The sequence below is a fragment of the Haliotis rufescens genome, unplaced genomic scaffold (genome assembly GCF_023055435.1).
Source record: "Haliotis rufescens isolate VD_foot unplaced genomic scaffold, xgHalRufe1.0.p SCAF_86, whole genome shotgun sequence".
NCBI classification, from domain to species: domain Eukaryota; kingdom Metazoa; phylum Mollusca; class Gastropoda; order Lepetellida; family Haliotidae; genus Haliotis; species Haliotis rufescens.
This window is the reverse complement of record NW_025964379.1, coordinates 723373-748671: the sequence shown is the minus strand read 5'-3', so window position 1 is coordinate 748671 and position 25299 is coordinate 723373. Positions and strand designations below refer to the sequence as shown.

The 25299-nt window shown below is 39.2% G+C and overlaps 1 protein-coding gene across 1 annotated transcript; it reads left to right on the top strand.

Annotated features, from left to right (window-relative positions):
* Window positions 1-802: 802 nt before the first annotated feature.
* On the top strand, window positions 803-1728 carry LOC125377279. Its single transcript, XM_048390189.1, has one exon. The coding sequence runs from the start codon at window positions 803-805 to the stop codon at window positions 1694-1696; it is 894 nt and encodes a 297-aa protein (XP_048246146.1). The 3' UTR covers window positions 1697-1728.
* Window positions 1729-25299: the final 23571 nt, after the last annotated feature.

Here is a 25299-nt window from a genome sequence, read left to right as displayed (position 1 = left end):
CCCAATTGAAGATTATCAGGAAGATGAGGTAAATGAACACTTATATTCACATGGATTTAAACCACTCTTTCCTGAGCATGATTTGGATGTTCTGTGCTATTACAAGTACCAACTAAGGCAAAAGAAGACCTTCAACAAAAGGAGATATAAAAGAAATACTTTGAATGCTGTTTTTTTATATGAACAGACTGAATTTGAAATTCTACATCCATCAGACATTTAGATACCCACCTAAGAACACAATTGAATTCACTATCCGGACACTTTTAACCAAATATCTGAGTGGATTTCGGGAAAAGTATCATGAACTTGGCGCTTGTTTTTGTGTGTGTTATTCATAATCATGTTTGTTTCAGGTCATTTGAATGAACTGAGTCACGTTGCTCAGGGTTTGCCTGCCAAGGAAGGGAGAATAAAACAGTTGTTGTTTTGGTGGTCCAAAAGAAAGCAATCTTACATTACTCATATTGCCATATTTACCCACACCAATATTGTGGAAAATCTTGCTTCAAATTTGAACTATATATCGACACAACAGTCTTTACAACATGTAACTTTTCATGATGACTCAGTTTAACGTATCTTTGGGAACAGCTACATGATGTACCAATTTGCAATTATTTCCCATGAAGGATTCAAGATTCTATTTGTCAGAAGATTGGATGGACTTACATTTGTTGGAAGATTGTTCTGGTGGGTAGAATCACTTTTGTGTACTGGCATTTACTCCAAGCCATACAGTTGTTGGATAGCCATGGAAGCATTCAAGCATTTCACTGGACATTCTATTTATTGATACATCATGGAATGTGATTTAATTCAGATTGGTGCGATATGTAATAACTTTGAAAAGACCTGTGATTTTATGAAAGAAAACAATCTGATAGCTTCAACAATGAACTGTGATAAATGTAATATGTCTATGTCATGGCAGAAAGATAAAAAGAACAAATCAGATGGCCATGTGTGGCGTTGTACTAAATGTAGAAAATGTAAATCTGTTAGATTTGGAAGTTTCTGGGAAGGCCAGAAAGCTTCACTTGGCACACTGTTAATGATTTTGTACCTTTTTTGCAATGACGTTCCCGGTCACATCACTGTAAAAATGTTGAGCGTGTGTGAGAACACTGTGTACAGCTGGTACAATTTATACCGTGATTTAATGTCCCGTTCTCTTCTGGACGATCCTGTTGTCCTTGGGGGTGTTGGTCATGTGGTAGAAATGGATGAAAGTAAATGGGGGAGGAAGAGAAAATACAACATGGGTTCCAGTCAGGGCATTAGAAACTTTTGGATCTTTGGCCTTATAGATAGGCAAAGTAAGAAGGTTCTGCTTTTTAATGTTCATGACAGAACAACAGACACCCTATTGCCAATAATCATTGCCCATGTTGAAGTCGGTACACAAATAATTACTGATGAATTCAAATCCTATATTTGTCTACAAAAGGCAGGGTATGCCCATGACACTGTAAAACACAAGGATGGTTATGTGAACCCCAAAACTGGGGCCCATACCAACTCCATTGAAGGATTTTGGGGCAATGCAAAGGCAAAGTTTAAGTCAATGCATGGTGTCCCAAGAGAACAGTTAGCTGCTCATCTTGATGAGATTATGTTCCGATGGAACAACAAGAATGAATGTATGTTTACCCTCATGCTTGGCCTTATGAACAAATACTACAAATTTGTATGAATATTTGAATGAACCAATTTGATCAATTCTGATCTCTTGATGAGAATGTGATCTACTGATTATCTCATTTATCAATTTGCCCATTGTGCTTGGAAATATAGAAATGTTTCCATCAAGTTCATATGAACATAGCATCAGTTATTGTGACACTGTTACCCTTTACAATGTTTGTGATGTTCTTGACAATTCAAACATACATGTATCATGAAGGACACATGTATGTCAATAGTTTGACAGATAGTGCTACAAAGATTTCTATTCATCATCTGTGCAGATGATTCAAGTTGCCTAAATTGTGTTTCCAGTATTCAGTGTGAAATATGATATTGTTTCCATCAATATCAAACTCAATCATTGTGATAATCATGACAGAGTGCAGAATCATTGTATGTTGTTTTGTTTTTAAACTGTTATTCTTAAACGTTCCCGAGATTGACATGTTATATGCTGGTGTTGCACAGATTGCCACTGATATGTCAGATAGTTCCTGTTTAAATAGTTCTGGTGAAACTAACCGTGATAGAAATGACATGTGTGGGTGAGTGTTTCATAAATAAATTTTCATTACCATGATTAGAATTTTGTTCCCATTAAAATACCCACACTGGGTATTTTGTTTGTGACATTATAGAATTTGTTACTGTTTCTATATAATTAAAATATTTGTGGAAGGTAAATATCAATGTGTATTGAGGACGCTGACATGTGAGTTCATATTTGAAAAGATAAAATGAAACAGAGTTCCCATCAAAAGCTGCTATTGTGATGACAATTACTAAATGATCTGAATGTCATTGTTATATTGCTACTGATGTCACATGTTTGGATGAAATGATATGTTGAGTCCTTTTGTTTTGTTATGAATTACCGGGTAATAAAATGTCAGTTTTTAATCTTCAGAATGTGTTTGTGTTTACTTACTGTGATGGTCTTTCATTTAGAAAGGTAAGACTAGTAGATTTACTCAGATCTTAGAATGTGGGCCCACTCAGAAAAATCTCTATAGAGATAAAAAAAAAAAGTGGGCCCACATTTCGGTTTTCACTCTTTTGCCTTGTTTTGAAGGTGAGCTCATTTGTCTTTCTGTTTCATAACTACGGTCAAAATAAAAAAAATTAATGGTAAGAATTGTATTGATTTACACATTTTTTAAAATGTGGGCCCACTCAGAAAAATCTCTATATAGATATAAAAAAAAGTGGGCCCACATTTCTGTTTTCACTCTATCGCCTTGTTTTGAAGGTGAGCTCATTTGTCTTTCTGTTTTATAACTACGGTCAAAATAAAAAAAAATAATGGTAAGAATTGTATTGATTTACACATTTTTTAAAATGTGGGCCCACTCAGAAAAATCTCTATATAGATATAAAAAAAAGTGGGCCCACATTTCTGTTTCCACTCTATCGCCTTGTTTTGAAGGTGAGCTCATTTGTCTTTCTGTTTTATAACTACGGTCAAAATAAAAAAAATTAATGGTAAGAATGGTATTGATTTACACATTTTTTAAAATGTGGGCCCACCCAGAAAAATCTCTATATAGATATAAAAAAAGTGGGCCCACATTTCGGTTTTCATTCATGACGCATACAGTTTCGTTGGTGATATCATTTGTCATTCTTTTTCATAACAACAGTTCCATTACTACAGTCAATAGATTAGTTTTAATAATAGGTGAGATTTGTGGATTTACTGATTTTTTAAAATGTGGGCCCACCCATCAGAATCTCTATAGAGATAAAAAAAAAAAGTGGGCCCACATTTCTGTTTTCACTCTATCGCCTTGTTTTGAAGGTGAGCTCATTTGTCTTTCTGTTTTATTACTACGGTCAAAAAAAAAAAAATTAATGGTAAGAATTGTATTGATTTACACATTTTTTAAAATGTTGGCCCACTCAGAAAAATCTCTTTATAGATATAAAAAAAAGTGGGCCCACATTTCGGTTTTCATTCATGACGCATACAGTTTCGTTGGTGATATCTACAATTATCCTCAATTAATAAGATGACTAGGATTATGAAATGGCCTACCTTTCATGTCTCAGATATTTGTTCCACACCACAAGATGCTGAGTGTTTCAGTAAGAAAGTCCCTCCGAAATGTGGGCCCACATCTGTTACCCTCTTATAACCAGCTAGTAAGTGATCCACAATTCAGTAATGTTGACATAAACTTGTAACCATCGTGAGTCATACTACTGTTGTTCGTATTGATGGGAATGATTCACTAAATAGAATACCCTGTGCAGTTTTAATGATGAACGGAGTGACAGGCGGAACAGATTATCGCTTTCACAGCGCCATGTTTTTTCTCGGATACGTAACTAAACAGCATAGCTCCAATCTATATTTAGAGTTAGCTCCCTTTGACACTCGAACCACTGATAATGCGGTTTCGCCCAGTCGTCTAAGCCGCCGCGATTCGCTGTGCAGAGTTCCGTCCCTTGGGCACGCCAGAAACCTATGATTGTGGGTTCGAATCCCGCTTACGCCCCGATGATGTTTCTAGGTTTGTTAGCACCATACCCATGCTCGTGGGTTTCACCGAAATGGTAAACGTCTGAGACCTGCATCACTTCGGGCTTTACCCCCACATTAAGCTGACACGCCGTGATATAACTGGAATACTGTTAAAAGTGGTGTTAAACCCCAACTCACTCACTCACTCACTATTTGATACAGACAGCTTACAGGTAAGGAACACGGAGGCAGGTTTCATGTTCATCGCTACATTCTGCAATGTTCCGCTCCATGACAACGGCCTAGAAATAATCGAGTAACGATCAGGCAATCCAGTGATTGATCTTGGGAACAACGACCCCAATGTCTCTTTCAACCCACATAGCAACTATGATTTAACCAGGAATCCCGAAAATGGCTGCAAATAATATGGCGGAATATGATAAATAGGCGGTTCACACAAACCGTTTATTGATAGCGGTTTCTAAAGTAACTGCATTGAGTAATAAACTATCATAAACATCGATTATTTCAAGAATAATGGGAATAATGGGAATGTTACCCTCGTTTGTATCAGCACAGTAAATACCGTATGTTAGGAAAACATAACATGAAATTATGATCGCCAAAAGCTTGTATAATACATTGATTATTCCTAAAATATTATTTACTACTCAATAGAAGTTTAAGAACACCCGATTCTTTCATATTACTATAGTTAATCTGTATTGGCATGTGAGATTAACTATAGTAATATGAAAGAATTGGGTGTTCTTTAACTTCTTTTGAGTTGTATATTTCTGACGCGGAAACACACCAAGTCATTTTAAGTCAAGACATCGAATTATCGATACCATATTTAATTGTGATATATCTTCTGATGGTGTACCCTGTCAGGAAATATTCAGGTATGTTAAAGTAAAACTTTTGTAAAACAATAGCACGAAACATATGTAGACGACCGTTATGTGCAGATAAAATCATATTATGCACTCACCATAATGGACACACTTTGATTCACCACTTCGAGACTTTACACATGTGCTTCCTGGCTGACACTCGGAAAAAGGAGCCTGTGACATGAAAGAATAATATGTTTCAATGGATAACCCTGACTTGTTATTTACTTGGATTGACCATTGTATTGGATGTAACAACCATACTCCGCTTGTAGCAACATAGATATTAAATCCAGTGTCAGATACATGTGGGGGCAGTGCTGAAAGAAGCCCAAGCAGGGGCCGCCTCCTACATTTGTGACATTAATACAAAACTTCAACGCTAAAATAAACCCAACTTTCTTGACTATTCGACGAAACAGCTTCATTTGGGTTCTAAAGACAAACTGTCTGTCTGTAAATAATCGAGTCTGGACCAGACAATCCAGCGATTAATATCATGAGCATCGATCCACGAAATTGTGATTGATGACATGCATCAACCAAGTCAACGATCCTGACCACCCGATCCCGTTAGTCGCCTCTTACAACAAGCATAGTCGCCTTTCACAGCAAGCATGGGTTCTGAAGACCTATTCTACCCCGGATCTACACGGGTGTTGTATGACTTGAGGTTGCCACCAGTAGGAAGAGCGTGATTAAACTCAATCCAAGGACAAAACCCCATGAGCATGGCTGTGGATCTGACAAACCCTGGAAACCCTGAAGGCCTTGTCTAAAGCTTATTTCCGGGGTCTACCATCGTAACATTGCTTTTACTAAAACCGAAGTAACACTCAATCCAAAGACATAGACCTACGAGCATGGCTGAGGTGCTGACAAACCCTGGAAACCCTGGAAACCCTGGAGGCCTTGTCTAAAGCTTATTTATGGGGTCTACCATCGTAACATTGCTTTTACTAAAACAGAAGTAACACTCAATCCAAAGACAAAGACCCACGAGCATGGCTGTGATGCTGACAAACCCTGGAAACCCTGGAGGCCTTGTCTAAAGCTTATTTCTGGGGTCTACCATCGTGAAATTGCTTTTACTAAAACCGAAGTAACACTCAATCCAAGGACATAAACCCACGAGCAGGGTTGCGGTGCTGACAAACACTGGAAACCCTGAAGGCCTTGTTGAGAGCTTATTTCCGGGGTCTACCATCGTAACATTGCTTTTACTAAAACCGAAGTAACACTCAATCCAAGGACATAGACCCACGAGCATGGCTGTGATGCTGACAAACCCCGGAAACATAATCAGGGGGTTCTAATCAGCGGTCATAGGTTTTGAGGCACGGCTACTACCAGGTTGGCCAGATGCCCTCCAGTTTGGGGTTCAGATAATAATATCTAAAACATCCAGTTTGTCTAAGTTTAAAAGTGACAAATGTTTGGACTTACTAATGTTACTTTCTTCCGACACATCCAGTCTTCATCACTCTCTGACGTCTTTGGTTTACCAGCTGGCACATTACTTGATGCCATGCAGATCCTGCAAACCAGCGTCTTGGAATTGAATCCTACATGACTACAACTAGCAAGCTGCAAACATTTAGCGAAGCACAGTGAACTACCGTATGGCGCCAGTTCAGCAAGGGGGGCGTCACATAGCTCTTCCTGTGCACATTTCCTGAATACAGTCATATCCTTGAGCGCATCTGCCCTGTACATGACGACCCACGGCAAGGTAAGACAAGTACAAAACACGTGGCATATCATTCTTAACAGCTTGGATTTTTTTATACCAACACTGCTACTAGTACAATGTAAAATGTTTTGCTTCCTTAACCTTCTCGAAAATACACGTCTGTGTATTGGATGTACAATTCAGGAATGTTATTACGGGCTTTTACGAACCATACTGCTAAACAACGTTAAGAAAAAACACTCTTCTCGACTGTCCCCGATCAATGGAAAGGGGTTTTGCCTTTGCCAACGGAACGCAGACAGTCAGTATTCAAGTTTTTTGAGCAGCCAAGCATCTTTATTGCATGAGAAAGATTTTCTTATATTGAAGTGAAGCTCACATTTAATTCATATAAAAACACATCAATGTGCATATTAACTATATTATGGTGTTATCTTCTGACAATGAAAGTAGTCGTCGTGAGTATTATCAGTTCTGTTCCAGACTCTATCACATCACTGAAAGAGCAAGTAGATCATTAGTGTTCAGTCAATACAACGATAAAGCAAAAACATCGCTAAAATAGAGCATTAAAGTAAAGTACTTGAAATTGTATATTCCTTAAATGAATTAACAGTAGTTTTGAGCAGAAAGATCTCATTTTTGTAAATATAATCACTGTGAAATATCAATTCTATTTGTGTGTCCTGCGTCATTAAATATGTTTAATCACAATTATAATGGATAAATCATGAGGTAAAATCATGCAAAAAATGTATCTCCTTTGAAAAAAGTAATGTATACAAGTAAGCTGGAAAGAGTGAGTGAGTGAGTGAGTTGGGTTTAACGCCACTTTTAACAGTATTCCAGTTATATAGCGGCGTGTCAGCTTAATGTGGGAGGAAAGCCCGAAGTGATGCAGGTCTCAGACGTTTACCACTTCGGTGAAACCCACGAACACAGGTATGGTGCTGACAAACCTAGAAACATAATCGGGGCGAAAAGCTGGAAAGAAACTTCAAAACCATATGCACAACAAACTTCCGCGTCAGTATTTCATGTTGCGTTGGTTGGTTGGTTGGTTGGTTTGTTGTTTAACGCCGCACTCAGCAATATTACAGCTATATGACGGCGGTCTGTATATAATCAAGTCTGGACCAGACAGTCCAGTGATTGACATTATGAGCATCGAATAACGCAATTGGGATCGATGACATGCTTCAGCCCAGTCAGCAGGCATGACCACCCGATCCCGTTAGTCGCCTTTTACGACAAGCATAGGTCATTTTGCGGAAAGTACAACATAAATAAATTTCGGAATTGACTTCTCCGACTCCATAATGGACACGCTAAGGGTTTTCTTATTGGACGGCTGTTTTTAGGGTCGTCCATGAGGGATCCTGAATATCCTAACCTATCATATACAACATAATGCTGTACCTAAAAGCCCTGAACTCCGCAAGAAAACAAGTCTGACTGTGCTGGTCCAAACCAAACCCACATTGAAAGAAACTACGTCTGTAAAAATGACCCAAAGATAGTCTGCAAGTTATGTATTTACCGTATTCGCCGTAATTAGCGCCCCGCTCTAATAAGCGCCCACAGCGATATTTGCTAATATATTGGCCAGTAAACAATCCTTATAGGCAGCCCTTCCGATTGATAAATGCACACAAGATTTATTCATGCGCGTATAATACGCACTCGTGTGTTATATGCACCCTTTATTATGGGCATTTAAATTCTGGCAAAAGGTGTATCTGTCGTATATAAACATTTCAAGCTGTCAGCGTAAACCACGAAATTTACAATCTTTCAACTGTTTTTTTTCACCAAACTAATGTTTTATATATCTGATTTTGAGAGCGCCAAAGGGCGCTTATTAGGTCAAAAACGGTAATAATAAATTATGTGATACATTGAAGGATTTAGCTTTCATAGGCCATATCACCGAATTCCGGAGTAATGTTATGCTTGTCGTAAGAGGCGTCTAACGGGATCGGGTGGTCAGGCTCGCTGACTTGGTTGATGCATGTCATCGATCCTAATTGCGCGGATCGATGCTCATGATATTAATCGCTGGATTGTCTTGTCCAGACTCGATTATTTACAAACCGCCGTCATATAGTTTGAATATTGCTGAGTGCGGCGTAAAACAACAAACCAACAAACCGGAGTGATGTACATGGTACGTCTATCTTCGCTTCTTTTCAAGCTTTTGTCAAAGGGTTTCGCACTGAAGGCTGCTTTCCTGAAGTGAGACATCTCTCACATATCGGCCTTACAATAGCAGACATTGTTACACATCAAATGTCAACAGAAGCCAAAGGGGGCTTTTAAAGATTTATAGACATAACAATAAAATAAATTTCAAACAATTTCCTGAATATTCCACTCTCATGTTTTCGCAACTCCTACTCTGCCCACACAACTCGCTCAAACACTCGTCATATCTCTCACACTGCTTCAAACCTACTCCCACTTCCAACTGATAATCTATTAACTATTTGATCATAAGCATACACATAGTTTGGCTATATTCAAGCACAATGCAGACATGTTAATGCACTAAGGAACTGAACAAGCTCCCTTGTGGCGAATACCTTAACACATGTACAGTTCGTGTATGTATACACAGGTTCACTTCTATTCAAAACCAAGTGTCACTTGTCTCGAACCAAAGTTCGACTCCAGATATAGGTCCCGTCAATCTCGCGAAGCGCTACATCCGTTACCAGCATTTCAGGTGACGTGCCTGTACTCTTGAACTAGTTCTGCTTTTCGAAATGCGCGACTGCCAAAGCTAACTTTGCTAGACAGGACCAAGTATTCTACCATGCTTGATTGTCTCCTCTATTGACAGTCGTGAAAGATGGCTTAATCCTGAATAATAATGATCGGTTATTTGTCATTCCTGCAAAGTTCCTGACTGACAAATGACAATCATGGAACCGTTCGTAAAGGAATGTGTTCTTTTCTTCACCGTTAAAATAACTTTCATTAGCAGTTGGGTAACTATCGTTCAGAAGTGTACTTATGTTCGCAGTGGACAGTTATTTTATCATAACGTAGGATGTGCTACTTGTTTCTGAGATATAGGACTATTCATGAAGATGCAACAACCAATAGTGAGTGAGTGAGTTGGGTTTAACGCCGCTTTTAACAGTATTCCAGTTATATCAGCCAGCTTAATGTGGTAGGAAAGCCCGAAGTGATGTAGGTCTCAGACGTTTACCACTTCGGTGAAACCCACGAGCACAGGTATGGTGCTGACAAACCTGGAAACAAAATCGGGGCGAACCGGGATTCGAACTCACAATCATAGGTTTCTGGCGTGCCCAAGGGACGCAACTCTGCACAGCGAATCGCGACGACTGAGACGACTGGGCCACCCGTGCCCCCTCAACAACTAACATGTAGGCCAAACGACCATAGTGTTCTGGTATCTGACAGCATGAACATGAGCTTGCCTTTTGACAGTTTGACTAGGCATTGGTTGGTTGGTTGGTTTGTTGTTTTACACCGCACTCAGCAATATTACAGCTATGTGACGGCGGCCAGTGAATAATCAAGTCTGGACCAGACAATCCAGTGAGTGATATCATGAACATCGATCCACTTCTTACGACAAGCATAGTCGCCTTTTACTGCAAGTCTGGGTTGCTGTAGACCTATTCAACCCCGGCATCTTCAGGATCGACATTGAATTAGGGAGGATTTGGAGGATGAAATTAGGAAAATCCATGCTATGAATTTGTAAACGAGAAATGTGTTTAAGTCAATTGTATATATACATTTTTTAGGAATTATACTGCATAATAAGCCAGTCATGTGTTTGGAACTTAAAAATAAATATGCATTATATACAGTAAAGTAAGTAGTTTTAAAAAAACTAAAAAAATTAGTTACAATGAGTAAGTTATTTCTTTAAGATCTTTTTTATGACGGAAACAATAGTTTTATGCAATGTAGAAAGCATGTGCATAAATTGTGTAATTTGAAAAGTTAGGTTGAATATTGGTGAGTGAGTGTGGTTTTACGCAGCCTTAAGCAATATTCGAGTAATATCACGGTGAGGGAGACTAAATAATGGACTTCACACATTGTACCCATATAGGGAATCGAACCCTGGCCTTCGGCTTGACGAGCTAACGCATTAACCAGTAGGCTACCCGACCGCCCCAGTTTGAATATTAAATGAGAATAGACATAATAATGCAAATGTATTATTATTGTGCATTTTGGTAGGCTTTCACTGAGATTGTTTACAGACCGCCAAAATATAGTTTGAATATTGATGAGTGCGGCGTAAAACAACAAACCAACCAACCGGAGTGATGCAACTCCTACTCTGCCCACACAAAGCTCAAACACTCGTCATATCTCTCACACTGCTTCAAACCTACTCCCACTTCCAACTGATAATCTATTAACTATTTGATCATAAACATACACATAGTTTGGCAATATTCAAGCGCAATGCAGACATGTAAATGCACTAAGGAACTGAACAAGCTCCCTTGTGGCGAATACCTTAACACATGTACAGTTCAGGTTCACAGGTATATACAGGTTCACTTCTATTCAAAACCAAGTGTCACTTGTCTCGAACATGGTCCTAAGAGGCGACTAACGGGATCGGGTAGTCAGACTCGCTGACTTGGTTGATGCATGTCATCGTTTTCCAATTGCGTCGATCGATGTTCATGATGTCAGTCACTGGATTGTCTGGATTCAGCAACATTCCAGCTGCATGATAGAACGATGTCGTCCAATGTTAACCATTATTTCAGACAATCCGAGACGAAATCTTGAATATGTTATGCGCAGAGATTTGCATGTAATAACATTTAAATACAATTCAAGTTCAATCAACGATTCAAAAGATCTATATATGACATATCTTGAACTGTTTTCACGTGTCGATCTCCAATCATGCTGAAACATATCTAGTCACTTTCTATGAAATAATCTTACCGACACCTTGATACAACCACACATAACCGAAACCGTGATATAATAGCATATAATGAATATTTGATGCCCATGTTGTGTACCCATGATTGTCCAGATTAAGTAGCATTTTGTATGCTTTTCTAGGCAGGCGGTCTTCGTGCATTTCTAAAATTTTAAACCAGTATTTTAAACAACGAATATATGCATTAATGTACATCGGATATCTTCCACATTCGCCATAAACCATACAGTTTGGAGTGTTTATTCCTGTCTTCAAAAACTTTTTACATGCATATAAATGTATTTTCGCTATGGTCCATAATTTTTAAAACCCTGAGTTCTGAGCCGTATAAAAGGATAGACTGTATTTCGGCATCAAATAGCTTAAAATAAAGTCTAAGTGGAACAGGTTCTAATTTAGATACAGTGGTAACCATGACCATTGCTTTCTTGGCCCTTACAGCTGAATTGTGGACAGTTTTTCCTAAATTCAAAGTCTTAATAATAATAATAAAGTCCATTTCTTCAGCGCCATGTCCGTCTACGTAGTCGCTCATAGCGCCTCACACAGGGTCATAGACACATCTAAAGAGATAAGTCTTTAGTTTTGTCTTGAAAGTGTCCAGAGTTGGAGATTGCCTAATTTCCACTGGAAGGGAATTCCAGAGCACAGATGCAGTGTGAGCAAAAGTTCTGTTGCCGAATGCTTTGCGTGAGACCATAGGGACACTAAACTGGAGTTTATGTGCTGATCTGAGATCTCGTGCTGGCTGGTGTAGGGTAAGACGTTCACTCAGATAGGAAGGTGCTGTACTATAGTAGCACTGGTATGCAATGCACACGACTATGTGTTCAATCCTAGATCTTATAGGAAGCCAGTGTAATGATTTTAATAAAGGAGTGACATGTGCACGCTTATTTCGTCTACATATCAATCTGGCAGCAGCATTCTGCACACGTTGCAATTTGCTACACAGATCCTGTTTGATATTAATAAGCAGACTGTTAGCATAGTCCAACCTGGATAGGATAAGTGATCTCACGAGCTGATGTGCCGCATCGTATGTCAACATGGGTCTTATCTGACTGATATTTCGAATGTGGAAGTAGCAACTTTTGCAGATATTGTTTACTTGATGGTATTGGTCAATGATGACTCCGAGGTCTTTAACAGTCAAAGAAAAGGGGATATCAACTCCATTAACAGTCAAGAATGATTCGGATATTGATGCAACAGATCGGCTACTCCCAGTGAGTATGACCTCGGTCTTATCAGGGTTGAGCTTCAGACGATTCTGTGTCATCCATGTCTGGATCGCAGATGTGCACATTCGCAATTCTGCTATCACCTGTGCTGAGTCACCATGTGTAAAGACTTTCATGAGCTGATTACCATCAGCATAACCATGACGACTAGTGTCAAAAGTGTCTGTAACTTTGCCTAACTGAGAAATATGAATCACAAACAACAGAGGTCCCAATACAGAACCCTGCATTGAATCTTCAGATGACAAGCCATCAATCGAAACAGCCTGCTTTCTTTTACACAAGTATGATGTAAACCAAGCAAGTGCAACATCTGTTATACCAAGATTAGACTCAAGACGACGTAGTAGCCTGCTATGGTCTATGGTGTCAAATGCCGCTGATAAGTCAAGGACAAGAAGTCCTACCTTGCCCTTATCAGCAGCTGCCATGACTCTCAGAAGACAAGTTTCTGTTGAGTGTGCTGGCCTGTAAGCCGATTGGAACTTATCATATAAGCCATACAGTTCCATATAATCTGTAAGCCTGACTTTCACAGCTTTTTCCAGGATTTTGGACATGAACGACAAATTACTCACAGGTCTATAGTTCAAGAGAAGGTTAGGGTCCAAAGTCTTCTTCTTCAAGAGTGGGCGAACTAGGGCCCTTCTATGTCGTTCGGGTACCTCTCCAGACTCCAGACTCCAGACTGAGGTTCACAATCCTAGTTATTATGGGAAGCAAGATATGCATGTAATCCAAAACGAATTTGGTAGGGACAGGATCAACTCCTTGACAGTATATTGGCTTTGAAGATTGGTTGATCTTTAATACCTCAGCTTCACAGTATCCTTCCTTAGTAAATAAAATACCCAGGTATTTATATTCATCTATATTATATATCATTATATTCAAGACTAACTGGGGTGTTTTTGTAAAACAAGTTTTCGGACTTGACCATCACTCCTAAACACAAGTACATTTGTTTTATCTAGGTTTACTGTAAGTTTCCATTCGTCTGTTAACGTTTCTAAGATATTCAGCTGGTTTTCAAGCCCTACCACAGTATCTGATACAATTATAACATTATCAGCAAACAATAGCATGAATAACTCTCAAATATCTGGGTACAGCTGAACACCGTGTTTGACAATATCGTATGTCTGACAATATGGTTTTGTTCACTTGTTAATGAAAAATGAGAACAGCATAGGACTTAATAAGCAACCTTGTTTCAAACCAAGAGGACAATCGAAAAAGACCCTTAACTGACCATCAAACCGTACACATGCTCTCACATTTGTGTACATACTTTTTAACATATGTAGGATTTTACCATTCATGCCTGTATTTTCCAAACAAAGCCATAATTTATGTCGATTAACAGGAGGATTGGAAATGAACGTAGACTGCCATGTTGTCTGACTGGAGATAGGATTTGCTATGTAAACAATCACTGGGTGTGACCATGTGGAGAGGTTCTCATTAGGGGGTTGTGATTTTCACAATTGCCCAAATTATCCTGCTGAGTATTGGTGCTAGGTGATCCCAAAGGTAATATTATATTATTGGAGGAAATTAGTTGTGAATTATTAATACCATGTATATAGGACCTCCTGGCTTATTAGCTCTTTCCATCTCTGTGGGTAATTCTGAATAATACAAGTCACTTAACCAGTTCATGTATTCTATGTAAACGAAGATAAGACTTGGTTAGAATCCGTATTTATCTGTGACAACTTCCAACTCGTGACATTTTAGTGAATTTGGCAAGTGGCCATGAATTTTAATATTCATATTATTCTAATCTCTGTCAAATTGTACATAAAATTGGGTTTTAAATCATAAATATTCAAAGGGACTACTCCCTACACCAATCAATATCTTAATGAATGGAGATCAATCTATTGTATGAATTACATATAGATCTCACTAAGTATATGTGTTACATTTCGCGTGCGTGAAAGATGGGATTAGGGGGAATATTTTCATAACAGTTTCTCATAACTGGTTAAGGAAATCGGAAATAGCTGAACCTGTAAAAAGAATCAAATCCGTGACGGATGTGACAGTTCTCACAGGGTAACATTCAACAGGCTCATTACTTTATTAACGTCTTTCTTAACAGTCCCGAAGAACAGCCGAAATTTGAAGTGAACTACATTGGAAATTGAGAGAAGAAATAAATAGTCAATGTATTTTATTATAAAAAATATGTGTTCAGTACAACAGTTTATTTTAGTTCTTGTCAAGATGAATCAATCCCAAACCTTTTCGTACTCTGTTATGACATATCTTATGTCAAAGTGGAAAAAAAACCGTACACCAAAGATTTTTCACGGACTTGTTACATTTACTTACTGTTGATATACATGTGTTCTAATTTATCTAATTTTACCCCGCATGTCTTGGTGTTACACAGCCAGTGTCCCAGTTCTCGTGTATCTACTTTAATGTTTCGTCCTCTCGATCTAACGTTCTAACATTTCAGGGCATAGCCATCCTCTTACATACAACAGATTCGCTCTTAACATATTGTCTTTCAGTTCCATAGCCTGTGCTGGCTTAACCTTGACTTTATTAGTCTTCGAATGGTACGTCTTGTACACACAAAGAGGACCGTTTAGCCTATATAAGGAATGTAGCAGTCAGTGGATCTTCCAGTCAGCTGACTTATTGGTGGTAAAATCCGTTTTCTTTTAGCAAATAGGAGGATAGTTAGTAACAAAAGATATACGATATATAACGAATGTCTTTTCATAACTATCACAGTGGACTTGACACAGTTATTTGCGCACCGATTATATAACTCCTACCGACAGGGTGGGGTGGTTGTTCAAAGCGAAACTGACGACCCCGTCTGTTGTCTAATAAATGCTGTGCGGCGCCTTTGATCTTGCCTCCAACCATACACTTAATAGTAGTAAACGACGATCAGGATGACCTTGAAATAAACTCAATTCGGTCTTGTTGACAAGGAACCAAATCACCGGTCAAGCATCAGCCCTAAACATACAGAATCGACTTTCGTCAGTGAAGACAGCCCTCTGCCAGTCACGTCGTTGCCAACGTGTATATCTTATTAAAATATTTCGGCAGTATTATTTCCTTAGAACATTTAAGCATTTCAACAAGAAGATTATCTAGTCCAGGGGACTTTCCATTCTTCAGAGAATACATTGCAATATCAGTATAATGCTCATGATAACATATCTGTGTCTGTATCAGAACTGGTTAAGTTCTTCAATATATCAGCAGTTTGGAAGACATCTTTGTGATATGAGTTAACCATTCAGTGGGATTAATTCTGCAAATGGTATATGTCTTTGAGTTAATATTTCTAATCTCTTTCTAAAATTTTGTTGGGTTACCGAGAGATTTGCATAATGTATCTACTTTATGTTGTCGAACTTAAAATTTATACCTCCGACATGTTTGCTTATATTCATTCCAAACAGCATAATATTATTTTCTGGAATGTTCATTTCCATGTCGTCTGCACATTTAGCATTATATACATTCATTATTTAATATTATTCTATTGGGTGAATTGTGGATATTTGACACACATCTGTTCATACAATGTGCTGATTCTAACATTATTTTTACAAAGTCGTTTAAAGCTTTACCTTCATTTTCATTAACATCTAACAACAGACGATCTAATAACTTAGTGGATCGTAACTTATCTAAAAACTGAACACTGAAGTTATCATTCAAAATGTACTTATCATAATATACATTACTGATTCCCCGATGCTGGTCTTCTACGTCATCGCCATATTTACAACAGAGTTTCAGAGGAAAATGATCAGAGTCTAATCTTTCACCAACATTCAACATAGATATGTGTCAAAAAAATCATAGAGCAGATGAAGTAATCGTTAACTCTGCACAGCGAATCGCGGCGCCTGAGACGACTGAGCCACCCGTGCCCCCACGACACAATATGACAATCTGATACATCGGGTAATAAATCAGATAAAAACAACTCCAGCTGGTCTATAGCACACGTTGATGACTTATTATCATAATAAGTAGATCCTTGTGGAGGAACATATACACCAACTAGAACAATGTCAAAATCAATTTTAAGAATATTTTTAATAGCCTGAGACAAACAACATTATCTAAGTTGGTTTGCATAGCGGTGCAAAAACCATCAAGAGCTTGCTCAATACAGACTCAAACACCACCGACAGTATTTAGTTATTTTTCATGGCAGGTGAATAAAAACTTACATATCCAGGTAACCAACTATTTGGTACTTTGTTAGACAAAAACGTTTCAAATAGAAATACAATGCCAAATGCTTGTAAATGATTTAAAAAGTCAAGATCTGAAAGTTTGAAAGTCCATTTTTGTTATAAGTTAATAGACGATGAAATGTGGATTCTTTTACGGTGTTGTGATTTTCACGACATGAGCTTGTATTGTCAATTTCACCGGTGTCGCCTAGACATAGCTCCTGTGGAAAAAAGGCCTTGGACACTGTCCCTGCTGGTTGAGGTGCGGTCGGTTCGCCGTCCATCAATTCGACGACTCACACGTACGAACGGACGCCTGGAGGTCAATGATCGCGTCTCCGATGTGCTGGGTGCCTGCTCCGTCTCATGTTGGTTTCGTACTGTTTTCGGTTTTCCTTGCTTGAAATACCCTTTCAATCCTCTCCTCTCGAGTTCCTTCAGACAGTCACGTTGGCGAAAGGTGAGATCGTTGGAGACGCCATAACCGCCCTCCTTCAATACAGGCCTTGCTTTTAAAGTCTCGACTTTATCATCAGACTCCCGATATTTCACTATTAAGGGTCGTGGTTTGCTCGGATTGTCACGCTGGATGCCAAGGCGGTGAGCACGGATAACGTCAGATTTCTCCCACGTTTTAGCCTTTACGCTGTCATTGAGAAGTGCTATTATCTTTTCTTTACATAATAAGGGTGTCTCCTCTGGCGATTCTGGCACACCGTAGAAGATAACGTTGTCTCTACGGCTGAACGCCTCCAGCCTATCCAGCTCAACGGCGACACCTGACATCTTGTTCTGTATCCTGTCGACCTTTTCCGTCAGCGCATCTATGTCGTCATACTTGATACTGTTTGTCTGTTGGGGAGCGTTCAAGTCCAACTGAGTAGTGGCTAGTTGATTTTCAATCCGTCCACACTTGGCTGATAGTGTCAAGCGTCCGACTTGACTAAACTAATTTGATTACTCAGGTCCGTTTTGACAGTACGAAGCTCAGATGTGACGGCGCGAATCTCTTCGAGGATAGTGTTTTAAACGTCTTCGAGAGTAGTTGGGCCGGGGTTAGCCTCTATATCGCCAGAGCAAAGTAGCAAATCTGATACAACACTCGCTGGCGCAGGGTGTCCCACGAGCCAACATAAAACTGGTGCACGGGAAAAGTGGCCCGTCGTTGACACAAAGGACTTGTCAATACTGATGACGTATTTTTCTGCCGCTATCAAATTGGTGAAATCTAGTTCATTTTCTAGAATATTGATAATGCCAAATGAGCATAGTACCTTGATCGTCAGTAGAAAAGAGCACATCAAACATCTGAGTGGTATACCCGATCCTGATATGTACGGTGAGTAAGTGACATTGTTGAGCTTGATTTGCCGGGTGCCCCTCGGGTGGGAGAACGACCCGATCCTGGCCCTGTACACCTCGGTCGATACCATGCTTCGTTACTTCAGAATGTGTACGTCACCAGGTTTCAAAATGAGTAGTTTCAGACTCAAATTCGCATATAAATTACACAAATACGAGGTATTATTGAGATGTTCGAAAACTCACGTCCATGTTGATCAAGGGCACGTCACTCTTCCCCGGGTACCCACAGGACTACCCGGATCCGTGGTTAGTCACGTAATACATTGTTTGATGATAAAAAATATCTTAAACTCTATGGTGACACTACAAGTCACTAATGTTCCCATTTCTTTCTGTCTATGCACCCATTCCTTCTGACTTTTATATATTTTAATTAAGAAGATAAAACGTGATGCAGTAAACGTCAGTGTATGCATGACCAGATCGCGTTACACGTGTAAAAAAATAAAAAAATAAAAACCTGTCCAGGAAGAGAAACAGATGTTTGCAAACATATTGATATGGACAAGAATTTAGACCAAGAAAAGTATAGAAAAAATGACACTGGCTTCCAGTATGAAGTTGCTAACAAAAATATTTTTTAACCTGCGAGGTTGAATACGTGTTTAGGTATGACCAGATAGCACGTCTCACCGCTAGTTGGGAAGCATAGTGACATCCTTCTGGTAATAGAGGACTGACCCAGGTGTAAGAAAGTTCCTGCTGCATTTTCTGAGAGGTCAGCTCATGACTTCCGTCTGAACTAAACAAATCCTTTTGAAAGAAGTCTCAAGACAACAAAAAATGCTTGATACAAATATATTTCTTGTGTCTTATAAATTTCTGTTTGCGTAGAAATCCCCTCTTTCAGGATAGGACGTTCCTTGTCAGAGGTGTTTGCACCATACAATGGAAGGACATCCATTCATCACAGGTGTGGGGTCTCGGAGGAAATGAATCTCATCAAATAGCATGCACCACACTTCTGTATCTTCATGCATTAACCTTAAACAAAATGAAACCCCGAGTTTAAGGTGAAGGTTAAATGGGGTTTAACGTCGCGTCCAAGATTATTGCACTTATATAGCGACGTCCATGCACGTGTGTGTGTGTGGCTGCTTGTACTAGTCCGGACTGATGCCGATTTATAGTGCTAGCCCACTCCGAGCCGACCAGTCCTTGTTTTAGCCCCTAAATGCCAGCGCCAGACAGAGTTACAACAAGGGTAACAACAAGTACCATCTTTTAACGTCTTTTGGTATGACCGGCTGGGATCGAAACCCGGACCTTCTGCTGTCCGGGCGGACGGTCTACCACTAGACCACGGAGGCAGTACCCCGAGTTTAAAGCGTTAAAGCGTCGTTGTTCAAAGTGATTCTCTGTAGTTGTCAACAGTTTATATATTGTGCATATATGTTTGAATAGTGACAGAGAAGTCAAAGTTAAATCTTACACTGAAACTCAGACTCTGACATGAGACTGATGTCTGTGACACAGTGGTTAGTGTACGTTTTACTTGATTACATGTACTCAGAAAAAGGTGTCATCATGTTTGATAAGATGTTGTGACCAAGTGCGTGTACCAGAGACAAAAACAGCTAATAATATACTGATATTGAACGAATACAATGGTAATGGGTTATCGACAGCCATTGTTATGTTCCTGGATGCAAAGACAATAGATGGATAGATGTTTTTTTGGGAAGAAATATGTAAATTTTGAAGGTTAGAGTGAAATTAGATAACTGATTTTGACAAATGAGATTAATGCATTCTTTGGTGTCATGGAACAAAATGCCATTCATTTCAAATAGTTTACAAATAGTGAAGAATGTGACAGGAAAAACATTATCGCTTAAGTAAAAGTCCTGCTGTCACTTTGTTCGTCAATTTCGTCGGTTCCTAAACTCAGTTCGATTGATACCATTCTACACATATTATTTATGCATGATCCAAGAACGTAAGTTATAGTTTGAGGGCTGAAGCTGATATTGAATCAAACCAGATATAAATAAATCACAAGGCACAAATAGCTGTTCAAATATACAAAACAAACAATCAGTATACACACTTACACCATTCAATCCATGTCACACATTACTTGTTTTCGTCTTCAGCAACCCATGCTTGCCGTAGAGGGCGACTATATTTGTCGTAATAGGCGCCTAACGGGATCGGGAGGTCGGGCTCGTTGACTTGGTTGATGCATGTCATCGTATCCCAATCGATGGATCGTTGCTCATGATGTCAATCACTGGATTGTCTGGTCCAGACTCGATTATTTACAGACCGGCGTCATATAGCTGGTATATTGCTGAGTGCGGCGTTAAACAACAAACAAACATCCCTTGTTTTCAAACTGTGGTAGGTTATGCTGTGTAGGCTAGGGTCGACGTCGAAAAGTTATGTGTGATTGTCATCAGTCTGAAAAGCCATGGCATCTTGGTAATCCGATGTCGGTATCCTGACTGATATTTAAAGTAATTCGAGATAAACGTTTATCATGGGCTTAGCGGGTCTAAAAGCCTCCCTTATTGACGCAAACGCTTAGAGGTTAATCATGCATAGGTATTCGTAGCACAACCGCAATGTCTTCGTCTATTTCGATTGGACGTGTTATCATGTGTATTATATCTCCATTGCACACAATAATCTGAACATGATCCTAACATTATAGCTCTGTTTTGTGCATGTTCCATTGTCGCTGGTTATACAGACGTTTTACTTGATAATTGCCACCTTTGTGTTGTGTTTGTATGTTTCTAAACTGTCCTGCCAATTGTTTGTCAGTTTCGTTCCTTTTCTATGAAGCAGCCAAAAAGCCGTTTGAAAATGGTGGTTGTTCTAACTAAATAATTGTCGTACATTGCCATTAAATTTCATATGCATTACGTACCATTCCAGCCCATGAGGAATATGATTGTCTTTAGTGTGATTGTGTCAAATATTCTTTACAACCGTTCTATATTTCCCAGACCCTTGAAGTTCCGGGGTAGAACAGGTCTTCAGCAACCCATGCATGCTGTAAAAGGCGACTATGCTTGTAGTAAGAGGCTCACGAAGCTGGAATATTGAGTTCGGCGTTTAACAACAAACCAACCAACTGTTAGTCTGTCGCATCTAATATCTCCACTCTATCTCTTACCCTGATAGAAGTCTTGAATTTTTAAATAAAGGTTGTCAAATATACTGTCCATCTGCGCCAATAGTGAAAATATAAATTACAAACCGATTGATAACAGAGCTAATCAATGTATTTGACACCCACCATTGCATATATCTCTGTACCTGTCCTTTCAAGTGTTCTATCACGAAGTGTAATCACACACACCACTGAGTGACTGAATTCTTGTTCACTCTGCAATTCTGTAGTAATTAAGAAAGTATTTTTTTATCTTTAAAACTAGTTGGTAATATATAGTTGTCAAGACATGTCTCTCTTTTGTGTACCATTTAAATGCATACTGGACATGAGTGTGTAAATATGGGCTGTCTCTTTTTGTAATGTAACGTGTGCTTATGCTTCATAATGGAGGAATTGTCGATGCCAGACTAATTATATAAACTGCCGGTAAAAAAGAATGTATAAACCTGAAATTATGATTTGACCAACAAATCACTATTTTATCAAAACGTTACTGGGCTAAAAGAGTCGCCGAATCACTGCAAACGTCTTGTCCAAAACACAACTATTATACCCGTTTCAAATCACCATAAAATAGACATTTCATATGTCAAAACATAAGCAAATAGGAAACACTGCGCCACACCAATGGTCCATCAAGCATTTAAACCTGAAAGATAAAGCTTGCAGCAGTTAACCTCTAGATTATAAAACGTACAGTCGTGAGAATAGCGTATAACGAAAGCTCATTTCAGTGTATATGAACAAGAAGATGAATTATAGACGTGGGAAAGTATGAGAGCCGCCAACCCATCAATAATTTCTTATTTAATGTAGATTTTCAACCATCATTATTTTGAAAGAAATCAAGTAAATTATGAACACTGTGGATTTACAAAAAGCAAAATGAAACATAAGTCATTATTGTGTGTTGTGCTCCCGCAACATTTAGTGAAGCTTTCGAATAGTGTATGGTCGGACACAGAGGACATTTCTAAACACATCAGGGATAAGGGGCGGTCGGGTAGCCTAGTGGTTTGAGCGTTTGCTCGTTACGCCGAAGACCCGGGCTCGATTCCCGACATGGGTACAATGTGTGAAGCCAATTTCTGGTGTCCCCTGCCGTGATATTGCTGGGATATTGCTAAAAGCGGCGTTAAACCATGCTCACTCATTTACGGTTCAATTGTAATTGTACTGCTATTACGTTTTGTACTTACACTCTGGTGTGTACTACCACGGTAATTGCTCTGCATTAGTTTGTGTTGATTTGTAAACCTAGCTCATAATATGATGATACAATTGTTAATTGTATACTATTTCTTTGCTGTCTATTGGCTTGACACTCATTTTATTTACGTTTTGATTTCTGGTTTAACTTATTGTTTCAATTTGCAAAGCGACACCTATAGGAAGTTTGGGGATAGAAATTTAACATAACACAAAATTGTATGTCAAAATATTTGGATTGTCATTTTATTGTTTTAGATTGTGTGAAGCCAACAATCACAATTGAGCTTAGTGTGGATGATTTTTACAAATATTACAAACTTGACATGTGCTCGGGTATACAGGTCTGTCGGTACAAAACGTGTCAAAATCAGGAATGTAAGCCTTCGCTCTACTGTGTGAGACACATGCAAACAATAGGATCGGTTCCATTTATGTCGCGCAATATTTCTGCAGCTGCAGCTTTTGGTGTCTACATTTCACAACTTTTGAGATGATCCTGCATGCTCTTTCTACCAAGACTTCAAAGCGTGGCATATATTGTTTGATCAAGGTTACACGGCACAAGACCCCAGTAAAGCTATCAGAAAGTTTTATTGGAGACATGTGGAAGGCATTTGAAAATGAGACGCATCAGTGATAAGACTGATGTCCGATGCAATTTATTATTTTGACTAACACCATATGGTCCCGTATTGTTTTGTCAAGTGAACAGGAGGCACCGGTGGCGTCTAAGGCGCCGCGATTCGCTGTGCAGAGTTGCGTCCCTTGGGCACGCCAGAAACCCATGATTGTGGGTTCGAATCCCGGTTCGCCCCGATTATGTTTCTAGATTTGTCAGCACCATACCCGCGCTCGTGGGTTTCACCGAAGTGGTAAACGTCTGAGATCTGCATCACTTCGTGTTTTCCTCCAAAATTAAGCTGACACGCCGTGATGGAACTGGAATAATCTTAAAAGCAGCATTTAAACACAACACTCACTCACTCCAGGAAACAACAGACTTGCCTTTGCATGTGTTTGTGACGGGTGCCGACGGTGGGACAGGATACATTCACAGTATCGAGAACACCTGGTGTTATCACTATTTGATAATGAGTAAAAAACACATGATATGATCGGAATAGTAAAATCGAATCTGCTTTTGGCAGATACATCTTATGCATATGCAAAGGATTTTGCCACTTTCGTTTTGGTGGTACACTTCACAGACATAAACGTTCTTGTAAAGGATAATTGTCGTTAACACTTACCTTTATTTAACTACACTTGCAAATAACATTTATGTTTCTTGATTCCCTACTTATTTTCAGAATGTACATTTAAAAAACATAAGCAAATAAGAAACACTGCGACACACCCATGCACATAATGGTAAATCAAGCTTTTAAACATGAAAAGATAAAGGTTGCAGCAGTTCACCTCTAGATTATAAAACGTACAGTCGAGAGAATAGCGTGTTTCTGAAGATCATTTCGGTGTACATGAACAAGAAGATAAATTATAGACGTGGGAAAGTATGAGAGCCACCAACCAATAAATAATTTCTTATTTAATGTAGATTTTCCACCATCATTATTTTTAAGGAGATCAAGTAAATTATGAACACTGTGGATTTATAAGATAACAAAATGAAACATATTCGACATGGGTACAATCTGTGAAGCCCATTTCTGGTGTCCCCCGCCGTGATATTGCTTGAATATTGCTAAACGCGGCGTAAAACCATACTCACTCACTCACTCACATCATGGACCAAGAAGAAGCCTGATGTAATTCCCTGTTTTTCCTTGGCTTCTATTATATGTCTATCCAAGACATGACACGTGTGTGTAACGGGTGCCACCGGCGTTGCGGAATATGCTCACCTTTACACGAACACCTGGTTGTGTCACCATTTCAGAAACAGTTACTTATGCTGTAGTCGGAATCCTTATCATTGGTACAATCGGATGGTCCACTCAAGGCAAACTCCCTGCTCAGTATGGCCGTAGTGAGATACATTTTTTTGCATTTGGTTTGTTGTTTAACGCCGCACTCAGAATTATTCAAACTATATGACGGCGGTCTGTAAATAATCGAGTATTGACCAGACAATCCAGTGATGGACATGATGAGCATCAATCCACGCATTTGGGATACGATGACAAGCATCAACCAAGTCAGCGAGCCTGACAACCCGATCCCATTAGTTGTCTCTTACGACAAGCATAGTCGCCTTTTATGGCAAGCATGGGTTGTTGAAGACCCCGGATCTTCACACACGTGTTTGTAATGGGTACCGCCGGCGTTGCGGAATATGCTCACCTTTTCTCGAACACCTGGTATTGTAACCATTTCAGAAACAGTTACTTATGCTGTAGTCGGAATCTTTATCATTGGTACAATCGGATTCTGGTCCACTCAAGGTGAACGTTTTCCGAAGTATG

Bases quoted from the DNA above. Each gene is read 5' to 3' on its own strand.
- LOC125377279 (XM_048390189.1), top strand. From the start codon at position 803: ATGGAATGTGATTTAATTCAGATTGGTGCGATATGTAATAACTTTGAA.